This window comes from Sander lucioperca, chromosome 9 (assembly GCF_008315115.2).
Source record: "Sander lucioperca isolate FBNREF2018 chromosome 9, SLUC_FBN_1.2, whole genome shotgun sequence".
NCBI classification, from domain to species: domain Eukaryota; kingdom Metazoa; phylum Chordata; class Actinopteri; order Perciformes; family Percidae; genus Sander; species Sander lucioperca.
This window is the reverse complement of record NC_050181.1, coordinates 4,711,082-4,727,228: the sequence shown is the minus strand read 5'-3', so window position 1 is coordinate 4,727,228 and position 16,147 is coordinate 4,711,082. Positions and strand designations below refer to the sequence as shown.

At 42.0% G+C, this 16,147-nt stretch overlaps 1 protein-coding gene across 10 annotated transcripts in view; it reads right to left on the bottom strand.

The window, feature by feature from the left end:
* Positions 1-1,067: 1,067 nt before the first annotated feature.
* The window catches only part of LOC116045834 (microtubule cross-linking factor 1), an 85,852-nt gene continuing 70,772 nt past the window's right edge, over positions 1,068-16,147 (bottom strand). For 2 of the 10 annotated variants that reach the window (XM_036004809.1, XM_036004810.1), the window contains 5 exons: positions 14,073-14,348; positions 12,658-12,990; positions 11,903-11,979; positions 9,836-11,408; positions 1,073-2,379 (listed from right to left, as the gene is read on the bottom strand). In XM_036004809.1, coding sequence (XP_035860702.1) covers positions 2,176-2,379; positions 9,836-11,408; positions 11,903-11,979; positions 12,658-12,990; positions 14,073-14,348 — 2,463 coding nt within the window. In that variant the 3' untranslated portion in view covers positions 1,073-2,175. The other 8 variants (XR_004104013.2, XR_004898201.1, XR_004104012.2 and 5 more) reach the window with 8 other exon arrangements.

Below are 16,147 nucleotides of genomic sequence, written 5' to 3'. Positions count from 1 at the left end.
ACCAACTTCTTGCTTTGAAGGATGAGTCGCTGTCAAGTACAGTCCTGCAGAACCAATGGACATGGTTAAAAGAAACCTAAAACCGCCAAAAACATGTAATTTGAACACACTGATTGCATTCAAAGTAATGACATTTACTGCTAAAAGAGATGATTGAAAATGATCTGTAGCTATGATTTTCTCGTGTAGTTGTAAAGCAGAATAGAATAGACTTTAATTGTCATTGTGCAGTAGAACCATACAACAAAATTTGCTTGTGCAGCCTCTAAAATAAACAAAATTAAGTTTAAAAATCATCAGGTCATGGACAGACCTTAATCATATGAGTCATTCTGGGAAGGCAATAAGACTTTTTGGAGACATTTGTGTGACAATGTTCAAACAAGATTGAATTTAACTTTAATCATATCGGCTTTTTTACAGCAGACACTTGTCACAAGTAGGAAAAGCACAGGTGTAAATAATAAAATTAAACATGGCTGAATTCCATTTGCTTCAGTTTCAGGTTCCTGGTAATGCGCATGCTGGCTCACTTTGAGACTGTCATGACATTTGAATAGAACCGAGCCATCGTTAATGTTTTTAGTAACACCTGCGATTTTCCTGCTCCAAAATGCCGGCAGTAACCCTTTTAGCAGAAGTTTTATATGCAGATACATCAAAATGTTGTCATATAAAACCAAAATTATTACATAAAATAGCATAGACACAACTAAGGGCATGTTTAAATAAACTAGTCTAGATTTATTTTACTGGTCTTTATCTTGCATTCACTTCACACATTCACTATGTGTACTGTATGTGTGTGTCTGTCCCCCCTGACCCACTGTAATCCTGTGGTCTTCCTGCACTGTAATCCACACACACACACACACACACACACACACATGATCCAGCATCAGTGTCTGGAAAGAACACGAACTCAGTTCTACTGAAAAAGCATAAAATATATCGTGAGCTGTATCTAACCTTAATCATGGAAAGATAATATAAAACATGACCAACAAACACCCACCCACCCACCCACCCACACACCCACACACACACACACACAGAGGAGCAGGAGGTCTTGTAAATACACATTCATGTTTATTACCATTTAGCATTTACGTAAGACAATAGATCGTTAGACTTTTTTTGACATAGACTTTTCATTTAAAACATTCATTTTTTTTCACAATCCCTTTTTCTTGTCAAAAGAAAAAGTAATTCATATCCAATAGTAACAACTGTACAAAGACAGCCTGGTACGTACAATAATTCACTTAAAAATTCTTCTTTTTTTAGTCAATGTAAATCATGTGACAACAAAAACGACAGCTCAAGAGTTCCCATCACGACAATATTTTCTTTTCCCTCCATAGCGGAGCCGAGTGATCACAAACGACTAGAGCTCGTATGTACATGCACTAAAGTGCTAGTGTTCAAAAGGCATGCAAATATTTGACTGATATTTGTACAACTGCCTTCCAAATATGCATAAGGTTATTCAGTTTGTTTCCACCCTTCTTCTACATGTTTACAGAGCCAAACCTTCATCCCCACCTAAAAATAAATACATTAGCATCAGAAATGACATCATGTGTTTCTGCTTCAGACCCGATGAAGCAGAAGTAGTTCGTTTTTTTGTTTGTTTGCTTGTGTTGTCCTTCCTCTCCTTGAAACTAAACAGAAAAGTCAGGCTTCAAAGGCTGGCAACAAAAAAAACAGAAGGTTTGCTCTTATTGAAAAAAATAGTTTGAACATGAATTGATGCAGGACAACGTAAAAAAATAAAAGTGTAAACAGATGAGAAGAAATGGTATAAACTTCATACAAATGCAACAGCTGACCTACAGTTTTCACCTGGAAAAGGTTCAGAATTGTGGCTAAATATGTATATATATTATAAATACATATACGCACATGTGGGGTGATGAGTAACTCAAGTGTGTGCAGGCACCTCTTTTGGAAATGTAGTTTTAAAATCTTTCTTTGATGATATTACAGTACATCCAGGTTCTTCTAAAAAAAGTTCTGGTTCCTCGATGTTCAGCTGGTGCTACTGGGTGGATCACACCCCCCTTCAGGCTCCGGCTCTCGGGAGTCTCTAGATTTGGTGGGGGGAGGGGGGGTTCTGAGGTACTGGGTCTTTTAGGCTGAGGTGGAGGAGGGTGACAGGAGGTAGAGGCAGCCTCACGCTGGCTCCTCGCCCTCCAGGATGGTCTTCCGGAGTCCCAGCGGTGGGAAGGTGAACCTCCTCTTCGAGCCCTCGCTCCACTTGGGGGAGGAGGAGGGGGAGCGGGCGGCCCAGCGCGAGGGGGGTCGGCGGTTGGCCGGGCGGGCCGGTCTCAGGAAGCAGGAGTCCAGGGGTGGAGCCACCGGAGAGCGAGGCAGGTCCTGCAAATGACAAGGAGCTGTCAGTGAGGGGGGGAGGGGGGAGCAAGGAAAGGACTATGGAATGTGTCAAAAAAGAAGAAGAATGTCATTTTATTAGGAACTTTTATTTCCCTATAGCCTCCTTATGATATTTCTATTGTTTGTGTGTTACCATTCTGTACACGCATCATTTTAAATGAGTGGAGTACCAGTTCATTAGGTGTACACCTGTACAATCTGAACCTGCAGTAGATCCAGATGAGGATTGTGTCATATGGCCGAGAGCTCCATAACAAACGAGTCGGTGGCCCAGGAATTGAGTTTTTTTTGTAAACTGTTTTTGTCAAAAAGGTCAAGAAGGAACGTGTCTAGATCATGTATTGGAGTGCATGATGCTCGGATATATTTCTAATGTTCTGTTCCCCTCGTGTACTTAAACGAGGGGAAAAACATTTGAGACAGCTCTAAGTAGATTTAGTGCTGATAGCCCATACTGTATGAACGGATGATGCACAATGCAACAACTGTTAATGTTAATGAAAAACAAACCTCAGGAAGTTCAACAAAACCAACTTAAAGCTGAAGTAAAATGAACCAATAAAATCCACAGCCTCGCAGTGATGTACATGTTAACTTCTCACCTAACTCAAACTTCCCATGTGCTCAGGTAAACAAAGGGGTCGGCTAAAAAGCAGGTGATGTATACTATACAAACAAAACAGTCATTTAGGAATGCCAATTTAGGGCGCCTGGATAGCTCAGTTGGTAGAACGGGTGCCCATATATAGAGGTTTACTCCTCGACGCAGCGGGCCCGGGTTCGACTCCGACCTGTGGCCCTTTGCTGCATGTCATTCCCCCTCTCTCTCCCCTTTCATTTCTTCAGCTGTCCTGTCAATAAAGGCCTAAAAATGCCCCAAAAATAATCTTAAAAAATAAAATAAAAAAGGAATGCCGAGTTTCTGCTGACACCGACATTTACCTGTGGACGGATGGATTAAAGGACCTAATGATCTCACTATATGAGATTATCTGCTCCAAAATCACAAGCGGACACCACCACTTCAAGAAGTATGACCCGTTTTACACTTTACAACTTAACCAAGCTTGTGTAACTTGACTGATAAATCAACTGATTTCATTGACTGATGAAAACACTCGAGTAAAATAAATGATATACCCTGATAATGTTTTTAACCCTCACACAACTCTGCAGTCATGTTGAGTTGTGCAATGATGTGAACAAGTCGTAAACATAACGAACATTTCCCATCTTTGTCATTAGTGAAATAAAATCTAGTCGAATACAACACAACAAAAAACAGCCTTAAAAAATGATCATACAGCTGAAACCTTTCTGTCATACAGGTGTGTAAAACTGCTTTAGTGCTGTTAAAGGAAACTGCTGGATTGGGATGAAGGACAAACTGTCCTGGTTCATGTCGAAACATGGATGTTCACATCCATTCATGTCACGTTGACTGAGGTGCAGAATAATGCAAACAACGGGATTTATAAATTTAGTTTAAAACTGTGTAGTGTGTATGCATATTCCTGCTGTGGTATACACAGATTAATGGTGATGAAATCACAGAGGCTTTATGCATCTTTCCCCTGGATGAAAACAGAAAAAGTGAGAATAAGAGGGCGATAAGAAGAGAGAAAAGTGGCTGTGGGTGAGTTTATTTCCCCCTGTCAGAATAAAGTGTGGTTGGGTAAATGATCACACCGAGACATCACACCATTGGCCTGATTTATAAATAGCTCATCTCCAGGCGTTAGATTTCGGCTGAAGGATAGGGGACATCGAGCCAGCAAAGCAACAATCTAGTTCTGCTAAAAATACACGGCAGTGGCAGTGAGGCTGTGGTGGTGTGAGAGTATGAACTGAAGAAAAAGTCAGATGGATGAAAAGATACACCCACCAATGAGTGATGTGCTACACAAACTGCAGTCCTGATGAACTGGCAGGACAAGTCACATTGACGGAGGGACGGCGTCTCCATCAATAAATAATTTGTTTTTGAATACAACTGATGGATTGTGTACACACACCGGAAATACAGACAAGTCGTTGTATAATGGGAGGCTTGTGGGTTACTACAATTTCCTATGTGATGCTAATACATCAGATGACACGACGCCACAGATCATGCACCAGTAATGTGAACAGGAAGTCAGTGCACAGGAATGGCTGCTGAAGATAGCAACGTGAACAGCTTAACATCAACTCTGACTTCCCAGTCAATGCCTCGACCTTAAAAGTGAAATCCACCGTAAAAAACCTTTGACACTGTTAAAACAGATAATGTGATTGCTTCTGACTGTAAGCAAGTCGACTCTCAAATCTCAAGGCCTCTTCCAGCACTTAAACTCATCATCAAGGAGAGTTATTAAAACAGGACAGATTGTTAGTCGTGTTTGTTTTTCAATTCCTGTCCAGAAAACTCTTCCTGCTAATTTGGTTTTTCAAAGGTATTTTGCCTATGTAAGAAATCCCTAACTGAATTGCAAGTAGGCGAGGAATGTTGAGAAACCAGAAAACTAACTACAGCACTCATCATAAAAATGCAACGACAGGCTGATAACATTTGTAACAGTGGAAGTGTATCTGATGGTGGATTTTCCCTTTAAGCATGCAAAATGGACCAGAGTAAGCGGTTAATATTCACCAGGCATCAAACACAACCCCGGAGTATAGAAAGTGATGAGTGTTAGCAGCGGCCTTCTTCAGTATTTTTGGAGGACTTGTTAGTGTGAGAGGAAATGGCTAAGGGGAACTGTAAGAGGAAAGAAAACACTGTATGGACAAAAGGGTGAAAACATCACAGTCCATCCAGTCGCACACATGGTGACAAAAAGAGGAGGACCTGGTAGAAACACAATGTTAGATATTATATTGTTGGGGCTTCACAAGGCCCCCCAAAAAACAACCTGTACTGAGGAATGTGTGAAATGTCCAAAAGAGTTGTCTTTTTTGTGTCATGTATACTGTTCACGTTTTATGATCAGTAGTCAAGACACAATCTGATGGACTGAGTTTGCTTTAAAGGACCATACTGGCTGTATTGCAGGATCTATCCCATTAATGTCAAATCATATATATTTTACATTACCGCCAATCTTCATTTAATTTCTTCTGTGTGGTATGACAATCAACTTGCTGAAACTTTAGATGCATACTCCAGTACAGATAATTTAGTTTTTTTTGTAAAGCTAATGTTTTCATCATACACTAATATATTGTAGAGAGCAGGAATTGTACTGAAACATCATTGTGATTTTAAGTGCTTATAGCAAAATCCCACATCAGAGTTTTGATCATGAGAAACTCACATTATTGTTGTCAGAATATTGATGCTCGCTTATTGTTTGTCTTTTAGGTTTGTCTCTAGCCAACTAGCCTTAATTAGCCTTAATTAGCCAAAATTAGCGGCCTACGTTAGCTCGTCATAAACATTTACACGTCAGCTCAGGTAACACCAGCTGGCTAATGTCAACGTTAGCTGTGTTTTTATCAGCTAGCTACCCACAGTAACTTAGTTGCCCTGAGTATTAGTTTACCTAACCTAAGCTAGCAAGTAAGCGGTCTTAAGCCAGGGTTTGACAATAACTAACTTTAACGTTACCTAACATTTGTCCAAATATTCTTTTTTTTTTTTAATTGTGTGTGACTTTCGGGTTCTGGGATAGGTTAACATTAGCTCACTAGAACATGTTTAAAGTAATCATCTTGAATATTTTCATTTCAGTGAAGCTGTACTGCCAATAACAAGAAGATTAGTTGTTGTAGTAATTATAATAATAATTAGTAATTGATAACCAATCTTGTGCTAGTCTCCTAAAGTTGATTTTCATACCGTACTGGTGGAAAATTGTATTTAAATCTAATAATCTCAAAATGTATGGTATGACATTGGAAATCAGTTTATGTGATTTATGTGGTTAATGGCCTAAAACATGCAAAAAAACACCATTATGGTCCTTTAAAAAAACAGATGATCTACAACGGAGTGTGCATGCATTAACACGAAGAAACAGATGCATAGCTGTCGCACAACTTTTGACACCACTCCGATGGCTTCACACACTGTCACTCTGCCGTCCTGTGAAGCATGCATTAATGAAGAGGGTAAGGAGGGGGAGGAGGAGGGGTGGGGTCTGCAGGGCGTGAGGTGAGAGGTCCGTGTGGCTGGTGAACCCACCGCCAAAGGTTCGTAGAAGAAGAGGAGGAGGAAGAGGAACTTACATCACGGAGACAAGCTGAGTTAAAGTCCCCAAGGAGTTGTTAGTATGACAGTTTGGTTCTGGATCAGAGCACAGCGGACAGGGAGGAGGAGGGAGAGATAAAGCCCAGAGGGGAGGAGAGAGGGGGGGAGGAGGGAAGATAGAGTGGGAAATGTTAATAGGTATATTCGGGCAAAGAAGAATTTTGATAATTCTGGCATATCAAAGAGAGGTTTACCAGAAGAAATAAGGTGGCTGTGCAGTCCACACAGAAAGCAGTAAACACACACCCATTCACTTTAGACCTGGAAAAAAACACAACTGGGACGGTGACCTTGATGTAGATACACACAGGCCAGTCGGATGTCGGTGTTGGAGATAACCAAACATTCAATATGAACGGCTACAAATAAACCACACTAGGGTTGGGTGATATGCCAATTTACACCACAATAACGGTTTTGTCTACCTGGAGAGATTTTTCAACACTGTTTCTACTGACGAAGCTAACTCTTTAATACTTAGGTTATATTAGGTCACTGCAGGCACTGTTGCAGATCAATGAGCAGGACTGCTCCTGTGCAATGTAATGAAGTACCTTGATTTGACAGGTATTTCATTCACTGTACTGCTGAAACATTGATCAACAGAAAATTAACAACAATTTTGATAATCATTTGTCATTTATTTAAACAAATATGCCAAACTTTGCTGCTTTCAGGCTATCAAATGTGAGAATTTGCTGTTTTTCTCAGTTTTGTACTGTATCACGGTATATTGTGTTACCATTGGTCAAACACAGCAAACAACGTGAAGACTCGTGGGTCGTTATTTTTTTGGACGATTAATTGAATGATCCAAAAACAATCGCTGCAGCTGTAATTCACTGGGTTAGCTAAAAGCAAAAATTAAAGTCTGGTTGTTTAGGCCCTGTCCACACGTTCACGGTTAGTTTTTTCCTCCTCCATTTAAAAAAACTCCCATCCACACAAGCTCTGTTTAAAAAAATCTCTGTCCAAATGAAAATGTAACACAATTGAAGCACTGAGCATGCCAAACCAACAGGTGGCTATATAACCTTAACCTCACAACCTTGAAGCCATGTTGGCTTGAAAAAAGCTATAACTGGAAGGCTACCTGGCTGTAATTGCGCATCAATCGCTTTGTAGCAAATTCAGATACCTCTGTTTCTCAATATAGTGGAAGAGTAACTGTATATTTATGCGTGAATTTTTTTAAAGTCCTGTTAGCGGTCAGACCTATCTCCACACAGCGGAGGAAGGTCTGGCTAGTCCACACAGCATTCTGGGATAGGAGAAAAATGTGCTCTGGTCATTTCTTTAAACCAATCACAATCGTCGTGGGTGGTGCTAGGCGCTGGACGGAGCAACGGTGCTTCTGCAAAATAGCCTCGGGAAAGAACTTGTTTTGGTGGAACATGTACGTTTAAAGGACGTTTTAGTCGTGCGAAAGAAAACTCAGATTGGACAGAGAGTCTAGCTAGCTGTCTGGATTTACCCTGCAGAGATCTGAGGAGCAGTTAACCATAGTCCTCATAAATCGACCGGAGTTTAAAATGCCAACACAGAGAAGGCGGAAGGTGACGGACATCCGGCCGAAAATGAGGGACATCTGTCGGAACCTCCGGCAGCTCCGGAACAATCCCGTAAATGAAATGTTGTCGATATAGACTACCTTATTTGTGACACCTCACAAAGGGCATAACGGTGCACACTCTGATGTTAAAAGCCAAAAACAATGAAACACTGAAAACAAAGTTTCTGAAAATCTTCACCCTGGAAGGAGTTTTCTAAAAGATCTGTTTTCAGTGGCCTAAAACGCAGTTTGCGTATGGACGAAAGGCCAAAACGCATAGAAAAAGCTACGTTTAAAAAAATACCCGTGTACGTGTGGACAAAATCTAAAGCTAAATCTAATAATGGTTTCTTGATTAAATTTTGCTATATCACAAAACATATCTAGTAGAAATTTAAATTGGTTTGAACAAGAACCTAAATTTCCTCTACAGCTAAAATGATTAGTCAATTAATTGATTAGTCGATTGACAGAAAATTGGTAAATAACAATATTGATAACTGATCAATTGTTCAAGTAATTTAATGTGGAAAATGACTTCTCTGTCTTTATGTATCCATTACAAGCACACAAAAAACAGCAATATATGATCCATATTGATGTCTATACATATTGCGGGCTTAAGAACCAGCGCAATCCATTATTCTGCTTTGTTAGAGCTGTGACCGTCAACCACAGAAGGCATCTCTTAGTGAAGGAAACCACACACTTCACTATCATCCATAAAATCACATATACTCTAATCTTACTCTGTCTGTTCTGCAGATCAGTGAGCAGCAGCTGGTGAATCCTTTATGTTAGTGGACATATTAATCACCATATGTGGGATTATGCTGATCCCACTGTTCATGTTATGGTTTCACATATACAATACGTCTTTTGGTACATTGTTTTAATGTTCATCTTAAAACCTTTCAGAAGTTCTAATCTGTAGAGGCCTGCCAGTACATACAGCAAACTGAATGCATTTTTCTTTCTGTTTCATCATTTAAACATGACCAGAAAGACGGTTTTCTGTCTGTCTTTTATTTTTTCCCACAGGTCAGCTGAATGGGTGGTGAAGAGGGCCCGACCGACGTGTCACTGATTTCATCACTTTTCTTGGTTTAATTTGGTTAAGGGGAAAACAAATTGCTTTGAAAACTGGAACCAATTAAAATTCTGGTTGAACATTTAATTGGAGAGTTGCTGATAATGATTAATTATGTAACTTTGTAAATGTGATCTCACTCACATCATTACAGTGAGATCATTAAGTTTTACTTCTCCAGTCATCAGACACATAAATCAGGTTTCGGTCGGGCCTTAGTGAAAGTTAAAGCACAGAAACTAAAACTACAAGAAAGCCATTACAGTGAAGAAGAAAGTACAGAAGAAGAAGAAACCATGAAGGAAAGTTCAGTATTTTTGAAGAGGGTCGAATATTTTGACATTACCATTGCATCAGTCAGTGCTTTCGATCTGAGAAAAAAGCAACATTTTAGTGATATTATAACGTAGTTGATAAGCTTTTTCTCTAACCACAGATGCCTTAAAGTTTATCTTCATAATAAGGAAAATCCAAGGCAAAGTCATAAATATTTTTGCATCATAAAACATGGGCCCCAGAGCAAATGAATGATGAAGCGATGAATCCAGTGCGTCTGTATATTTACCTCCATACATCCAGACTGTCCTCTGTCTGAGTCGGCCTGCCTGCTGCTGTCTCTGCTGTGACTGCTCTGTCCTCCAGCCTGCAGCCTCCTCTCCTCTCTAAAGCTCTGCTCCTGCAGCTTCTTATTAAGGATGCGGGCTGTGTTTTCAGCCAGCGTGTAGCCCGGCGGGGCCGACAGGTCCTGCCGTATGCTCACCACCTCTGGGTTTCTGTCCCCCTGCGTCTCCACTATCAGCTGCACGGGGCTGGGTGAGCGCCCGCGAGCAATCCGCAAGCACTCAGTCCTGGGGTCTGTGGCGAGAGCCCCGTGAGCAGGGCTGGGCTCGGTGGTGGAGGGAGGGGTGGGGCGAGAGCGACTGGGGGACTTGTTGAACTTCTGCATGGAGTCATAGGCCACGGGGGTGTGGTCGATGATGTTGAAGAGGCTGGAGAGGCCGTCGTTGATGGTGGTATGGACGGGGCTGTCGCGAGTGGTGGTGGAGCGGGCCCACGCTGACTCGCTGTTGCCCTTCTGCGGTGTGGTGGGGGTGGGAGCGCGGTTCGTGTTGGGTAGCTCAGCCTTGTTGGATGTGGACAGTTTGCGCTGAAGCTTGGGTGAGCCGTACTTTGGCGAGCAGCAGGGTCGCTCAAACTTACTCTGGACGACAGGAGAGTACTGAACCTTCCTCAGGCTGCGTGACGGGGAAGAAATAGGTGTGCCGCTGCCTTTTGGGGTGAGGCAGCGGTGGGGGCTGCTGGTCAGGTTCCTCAACAGGTCCGTTTGTAGACCCACACTGATGGTCTGGGTGGTCTGAGTACCTCGCGTGGTGAATCCGTTGGTCTGGCAGGCGGTGTCTCGGATGATGGGCCCTGGCGGAGAACGGATGGCGTTCCTCACAGAGATGGCCACCTCCTTCATGTCGTCACTCATGTTTCTGGAGAGCTGAAGCTCCAGAGAGGAAGTGTAGCCCACAGTGGGGCAGATAGGAGACTGGCTAGGAGAAGTCCTCAACCCCCCACCCTCCAGGAGCCCACATGCCCACCTCCCACTGCTGAACACCTCATCTGACCCGGTGGCTCCCACCCCAGCCTCTCCTCCGCCCCTGGCTTTGGTCCCTTTGGCGTACAGGAAGTCCGGGTCTTGGGAAGTAGGGCACTCAGCTGCCCCAGATCTGGTGGGGCTATGGGGCATGTGATGACCATAGTGCTCCACTCCCACCCCTGCCTCCCCTGCTCCGTTGCCCCTCAGCGGGGACTTGTGGCAGTGCTCAGGGCTGCTCAGGGTGCTGGTGGTCAGGGTGGCGCTGGTGGTGAGGAACCAGGACGCTGGCTGAAATGGTTCAAGAACAAGCTCTCCTCCCCGGGCCTCGGGGGGTTTGTCTGTCCACACGTTCCGGGCAAGATCCGGGCCAGAGGCGGATGATGGGAAGTCCCAGCCCTTATTATTGAACTCCTCAATGTACTTGAGGTCGTCTGGGGACAAAGGCGGGGTGACGTCGTCTTGGCCCAGATCACCGTGGCGAGTCTTGTCAGGGAGGAACGGCGAGCTGTCCATTAACCGCTGGAAGTCACTCATGGAGCACACAGACTTAGCTCTGGACAGGACACACAAACACACAGTTCATTAACATTAACTTCAGCTGGGACAATGAAACCAAACATTACAAAAAAAATCCCAACCCAATCGTGATCTCATCTCCTTTATGTTCCCACTGCAGAAAACAAATCCTAAATATGGGTGTATTTTTTTTAAAAGCAACTTAATGCTTTTCAATGTTTAACTGTCTGAATTATTTAACAGCACAGTGAGCTCGATCACCTTCTCGCCTTAACAGAAACTTTCACAGAAAAATCACCAGGGGAAAACTCACTGTCACTTCAAGAAACAGTTAATAGAATCAGTGGCAAGGGATCGATGTGTATGTATGAGCAACAAAAATGCTGCAGGAGGTTGAATAATCTGCAGTCAGTCAGACCAGTTCTTGGTGGTGTATTTACTGTTGACATCTATTAAAACGCAGCAGCTGTTACAGAACAGTTGAAACACTCTTTGAACTCAGTTTGACTTGAAGCTTTTTCATGAGGTTACCTGAACAGACTCCCACCACCCATCTCGTCCTCTGGGGTCGCAGGATCAAGTTCTCTTTCCGAAATCTCATTCAGGGCCTGAAACACAACAGATACAATAGTTAAATCATGTGGAAAAGAGTTCAATGTAAGATGATTAATAGGCAGTAAAAACTAAAATGAGTGAATATATCTGTCATATGAAAACGGGGGTACCTTCTATAAAACAAAATTAAAACAAAGTATGATAGCGTTCTGGCGCCATTTGAACACCACTATCAGTTTATTGAGTGGTTTGACCTAATGAAATTGTCTCCACTCCTTCTGGACTAATTCATTAATCATTATGTATGTATGTATTTATGTGTGTGTGTGTGTGTGTGTGTGTGTGTGTGTGTATATATGTATGTATGTATGTATGTATGTATCTATACTATGCTATCTATATTACTATTTTTCTGTTTGACCTGGTTTTCTGTTTTCTTTTACATGTTCGAAATAAGTTTCAATCAATCAATCAATCAAAAAGTCTATAAAATGTCACAAAACAGTGAAAAATGCCCATTATGACTGTTACATAATGGCTCAAGAGCAATATATAACTTATGAAAGCTCAAAGTGATGTATTCAAATTGCTGCAGCTACTCTTATTTCCATCACACCCACATTTTCGTGCTGCTGTTCAAAGCTCATCCTCCTTGGTGCAAACTGGTTTTATGTGATTTAAAGCACTACATTAAAGGTGAGTTGTCTTGATGTGGCTGATGTATGTGTTACCTCCTTCATGCAGGGGAACCTCTTCTCCCCCTCCAGTCTGGAGGGTGGAGGGACCTCCAGGCCGCTGAGGGGGTCCAGGGACAGTGCGTCCAGGAACAGGTTCTCCGTTGGGCCTTTCAGCCTCAGCGCAGCCCCATGCTCCTCCAGCATGGCTTCAGAGTCAGAGTGGGAGCGCATGGGGGGGGCAGGGATAGGGGTGGACGTACAGGGGGAGCGTGGCGACCGGGGGGCGTTGCAGGGACTGTCCTGAGGAGAGAAAACACCTCTGTGATCCGAGCCACCATCTTTGATGTCGATGCCCTCACCTCGCCGGGTGTTCAGCTCTCTCTGCATCTGCATGAAGAATACAAACAGATATGAGGGGAGCAGTCAGAGAATTTACTTTACAGTTTAAGTTTACATGTCTATTTTTTATTATTTAAATTGTTTACACTTAAAGACATCAATAAATCTAAAATGCTTTTTGTTTGTTAATGGGTTTAAATATTACAGGCTGACTGATACTGCATTTATGTAGCCAATACTGATAGATATTTAAGAATTAATAAAAATTCATTTTCAACATTGTTTATGCATTGCTGAATGATGCATCTCTGCTTCCTACTCTGTGTCTCTACATTTAGCGGGTGCATCAGCAGTTGTTTTTTGCTGTTTTCAGAGTTTATTTTTCCACTCCCTGCTGTATATGTTAATACTCTCACACTTATATCATATTAACCAGCTATTGTTTCTATCTCCTGCCCTGAACATCACACACAAGCGAGATGAGACACTGCAGTTGGTCTAATTAAATCTCACAAAGGACATCAATTATTCAGTTATCCTGAGTATTTATTGTATCTAGCCTTGACTATTCTAAAGTACCAAACAATAGAGAAGATAATCGCCTTGGGTGCTTTGCCTCTCTCTCTCTCTCGCTCGCTCGCACGCGCGCGCGCACGCACGCACACACACACACACACACACACACACACACACACACACACACACACACACACACACACACACAGACACACAGCGTTACAAGCAAAGGCTTCAGATCTTAAAGCTGTGGTGGGTTTTTCTAGTTTGAGCAGTTTAGCTTAAAGTGGATTCAAGGCTGCAACTAGACAACTGGGCAAACTCCATCTGCTGATGGATGAAGATTGTGTAATATGATCGGAGACTCTAGAACAGCTACTAAATTGACCCTGTGGTGATTGTTTTGTCAAAAACTGTTGATTAATTTTCTACTGACTGACTAATCAAATATCTATGAGCCTGACTTGACTTTAACCCTCTCTTTCTTATTCTTTTTTCTCTGCATCTCTTTCTCTACCTCTTATATGTTCAGCCCTGTCCTTCCTTCTCTTCGTTTTTCTACTAAAACTCTCTTCACTTTTCTCTGTCTCTTCCCAACTCCTCCTGTCTCTCACCCTCTCCATCTTGCGGTGGAGCTCCCTCATGCTGCCGTCCCACTCCTGCCGCTCTTGGTCGAAGCGCTCCAGCAGGTCGCCCCTCTCGCGGCTCCACCTCTTCTCTCCGTGCTGCAGCTTCCAGCGTAGGTCCAGGGAGGTGCTGTGGCTGTCGGCCAGCAGACGCCTGTGCTCCTCACGTTCCAGTTTTATGGCCCACTCGGGGTCTTCGGCAGGTTCCTCTTCATCACCTATCTGAGCTTCACCTCGCACCTCGCCTTGAGCCTTCTCCTCCAACTGGTCAAAGAACAAAGATACAGGGATGTTGGGTTGATTAGTCATTATCAAGTCTTTATTATGCTGTACAGTATATATATACAAAGAAATGATGAAGACAAAGAAAAGGCAGCGTTATTAGGCAGCACCAATTATTAGCAGCACAGCAATAATTAACATGGTTCCACTTAATGAGTTCATTCACCCAAATTACAACCCAATTTTTATTAGAACTACTATTGATTGAAGAAATAGTCCCTATGAAAACTGTTTGCAGTAAGGTTTGTTGATTATACACAGTAACTAGGATACTGTTTCATGTTTTCTGGTGCTGCTGTCCAATATTTTAATGCAAAATTACTTCGTTGGTGTGGAGGTATAATTGTCTAGACCTGGGCAAATAAAACCAACATAACGCAGGAGGTAAGCGAGAAAATATGTTTTTTGGATGAACCTCTGCTGTTGTTTGAAAAAACGAAATAGCCTCTGCCAAACTTGTTTTTGCCCTGTTTTTGTTTTGTCCTCCCGATGGATCAATATGTTTTTTAAAGCAGTGAGATGAATCATTTCTCTCAAGTTTTGTAAAAATCCAAACAGTAGTGTCTGAGATATTGTACATGACATACGAACAAACAATCTTTCGCTCTTTACTTTTTGATACTCTATTTTTTGGTCACTGAGTTTAATAAAATAAAGAATGATTAAAAATCACTGAAAACAGTAAAAGTCCAGTGCTCATACAGCTACTAAATAATAAATGAGTGTCAAAGCAGATTAAAGAAATGACAAACATTTTATATCTTATTATTCTGTATAGCCTCCTCATGATACCAAATTAAACACAATTTATGAACAAGCTAATGAGGAAATGGCTCACTAGGACTGTTTATTTAGACAAACAGCTGAAATAAGACCAACTGAGACTAGTCCAGCGGCGCAGCGGGGGTTTAAAAGATTTAACCTGCTTCAATATTTGCTGAAACGCTTCAATTTTTGCTGCAAGGCGCTGCGCTGGCCAATCAAATACATGCAAGCACACATTCCTGGTAGATCAACTTGTAATCAGAATGGCATTTTTCTACTGTTTAATTAGCAATTGTTGTGACAAAAGATAAAATAATTGCCGCCGTGATAGATTTCCAGAGTTGTAAAATCATGTCTTAAAATATTAAACCATAATGTGCACAATTTCTCCTATTCAAAAAGAAAAACACAATGAGATTAGGAAAAGGTATCATAAAGTAGATGTTTTGTAGCCGACAGAGACACAGAGTTGAAACTTGAGCGCGGGCTGCCCTCCCAAATTTATATTTTAAACCACTCACTAGTGGAAGGACATGAACCGAGAATTCAGATGCACTGCAGAAATCTTCAAAGCTGCAGAGCAACAGAGAGAACTCTGGAAGAACAGAGCGTTGTAATCTTCAGACGGGCTTTGACCCCTCAACATAATGGTACAAACCAGAGTCTGCAGTACTGGAGCTGTGTGAAGAACAAGTCAAGGCTGCCTTGAAACATCAGCTTACATAACTCCCATTCACAAATGTTTGTCTTGTATACTTTTATATAGTGCTTGAAAACTGTCTGATTACATACTGGAGAGGATGACATGTACAGTAATAGCTGCTGACTGAATGCTAAGAGCCAAGATGTTAGACAATATATATAGACAGTTATTTAGGAGGCTTGACGCAGTGCCAGTGACCAAACCAGAGTATGAAACATGAACCAGCCTGATATTAATACCTCAAAAAATAATCTTATAAATCTTATACATATAAATACACAGGTGAGGGTATGTAATTTTAATTTCTGCTCTG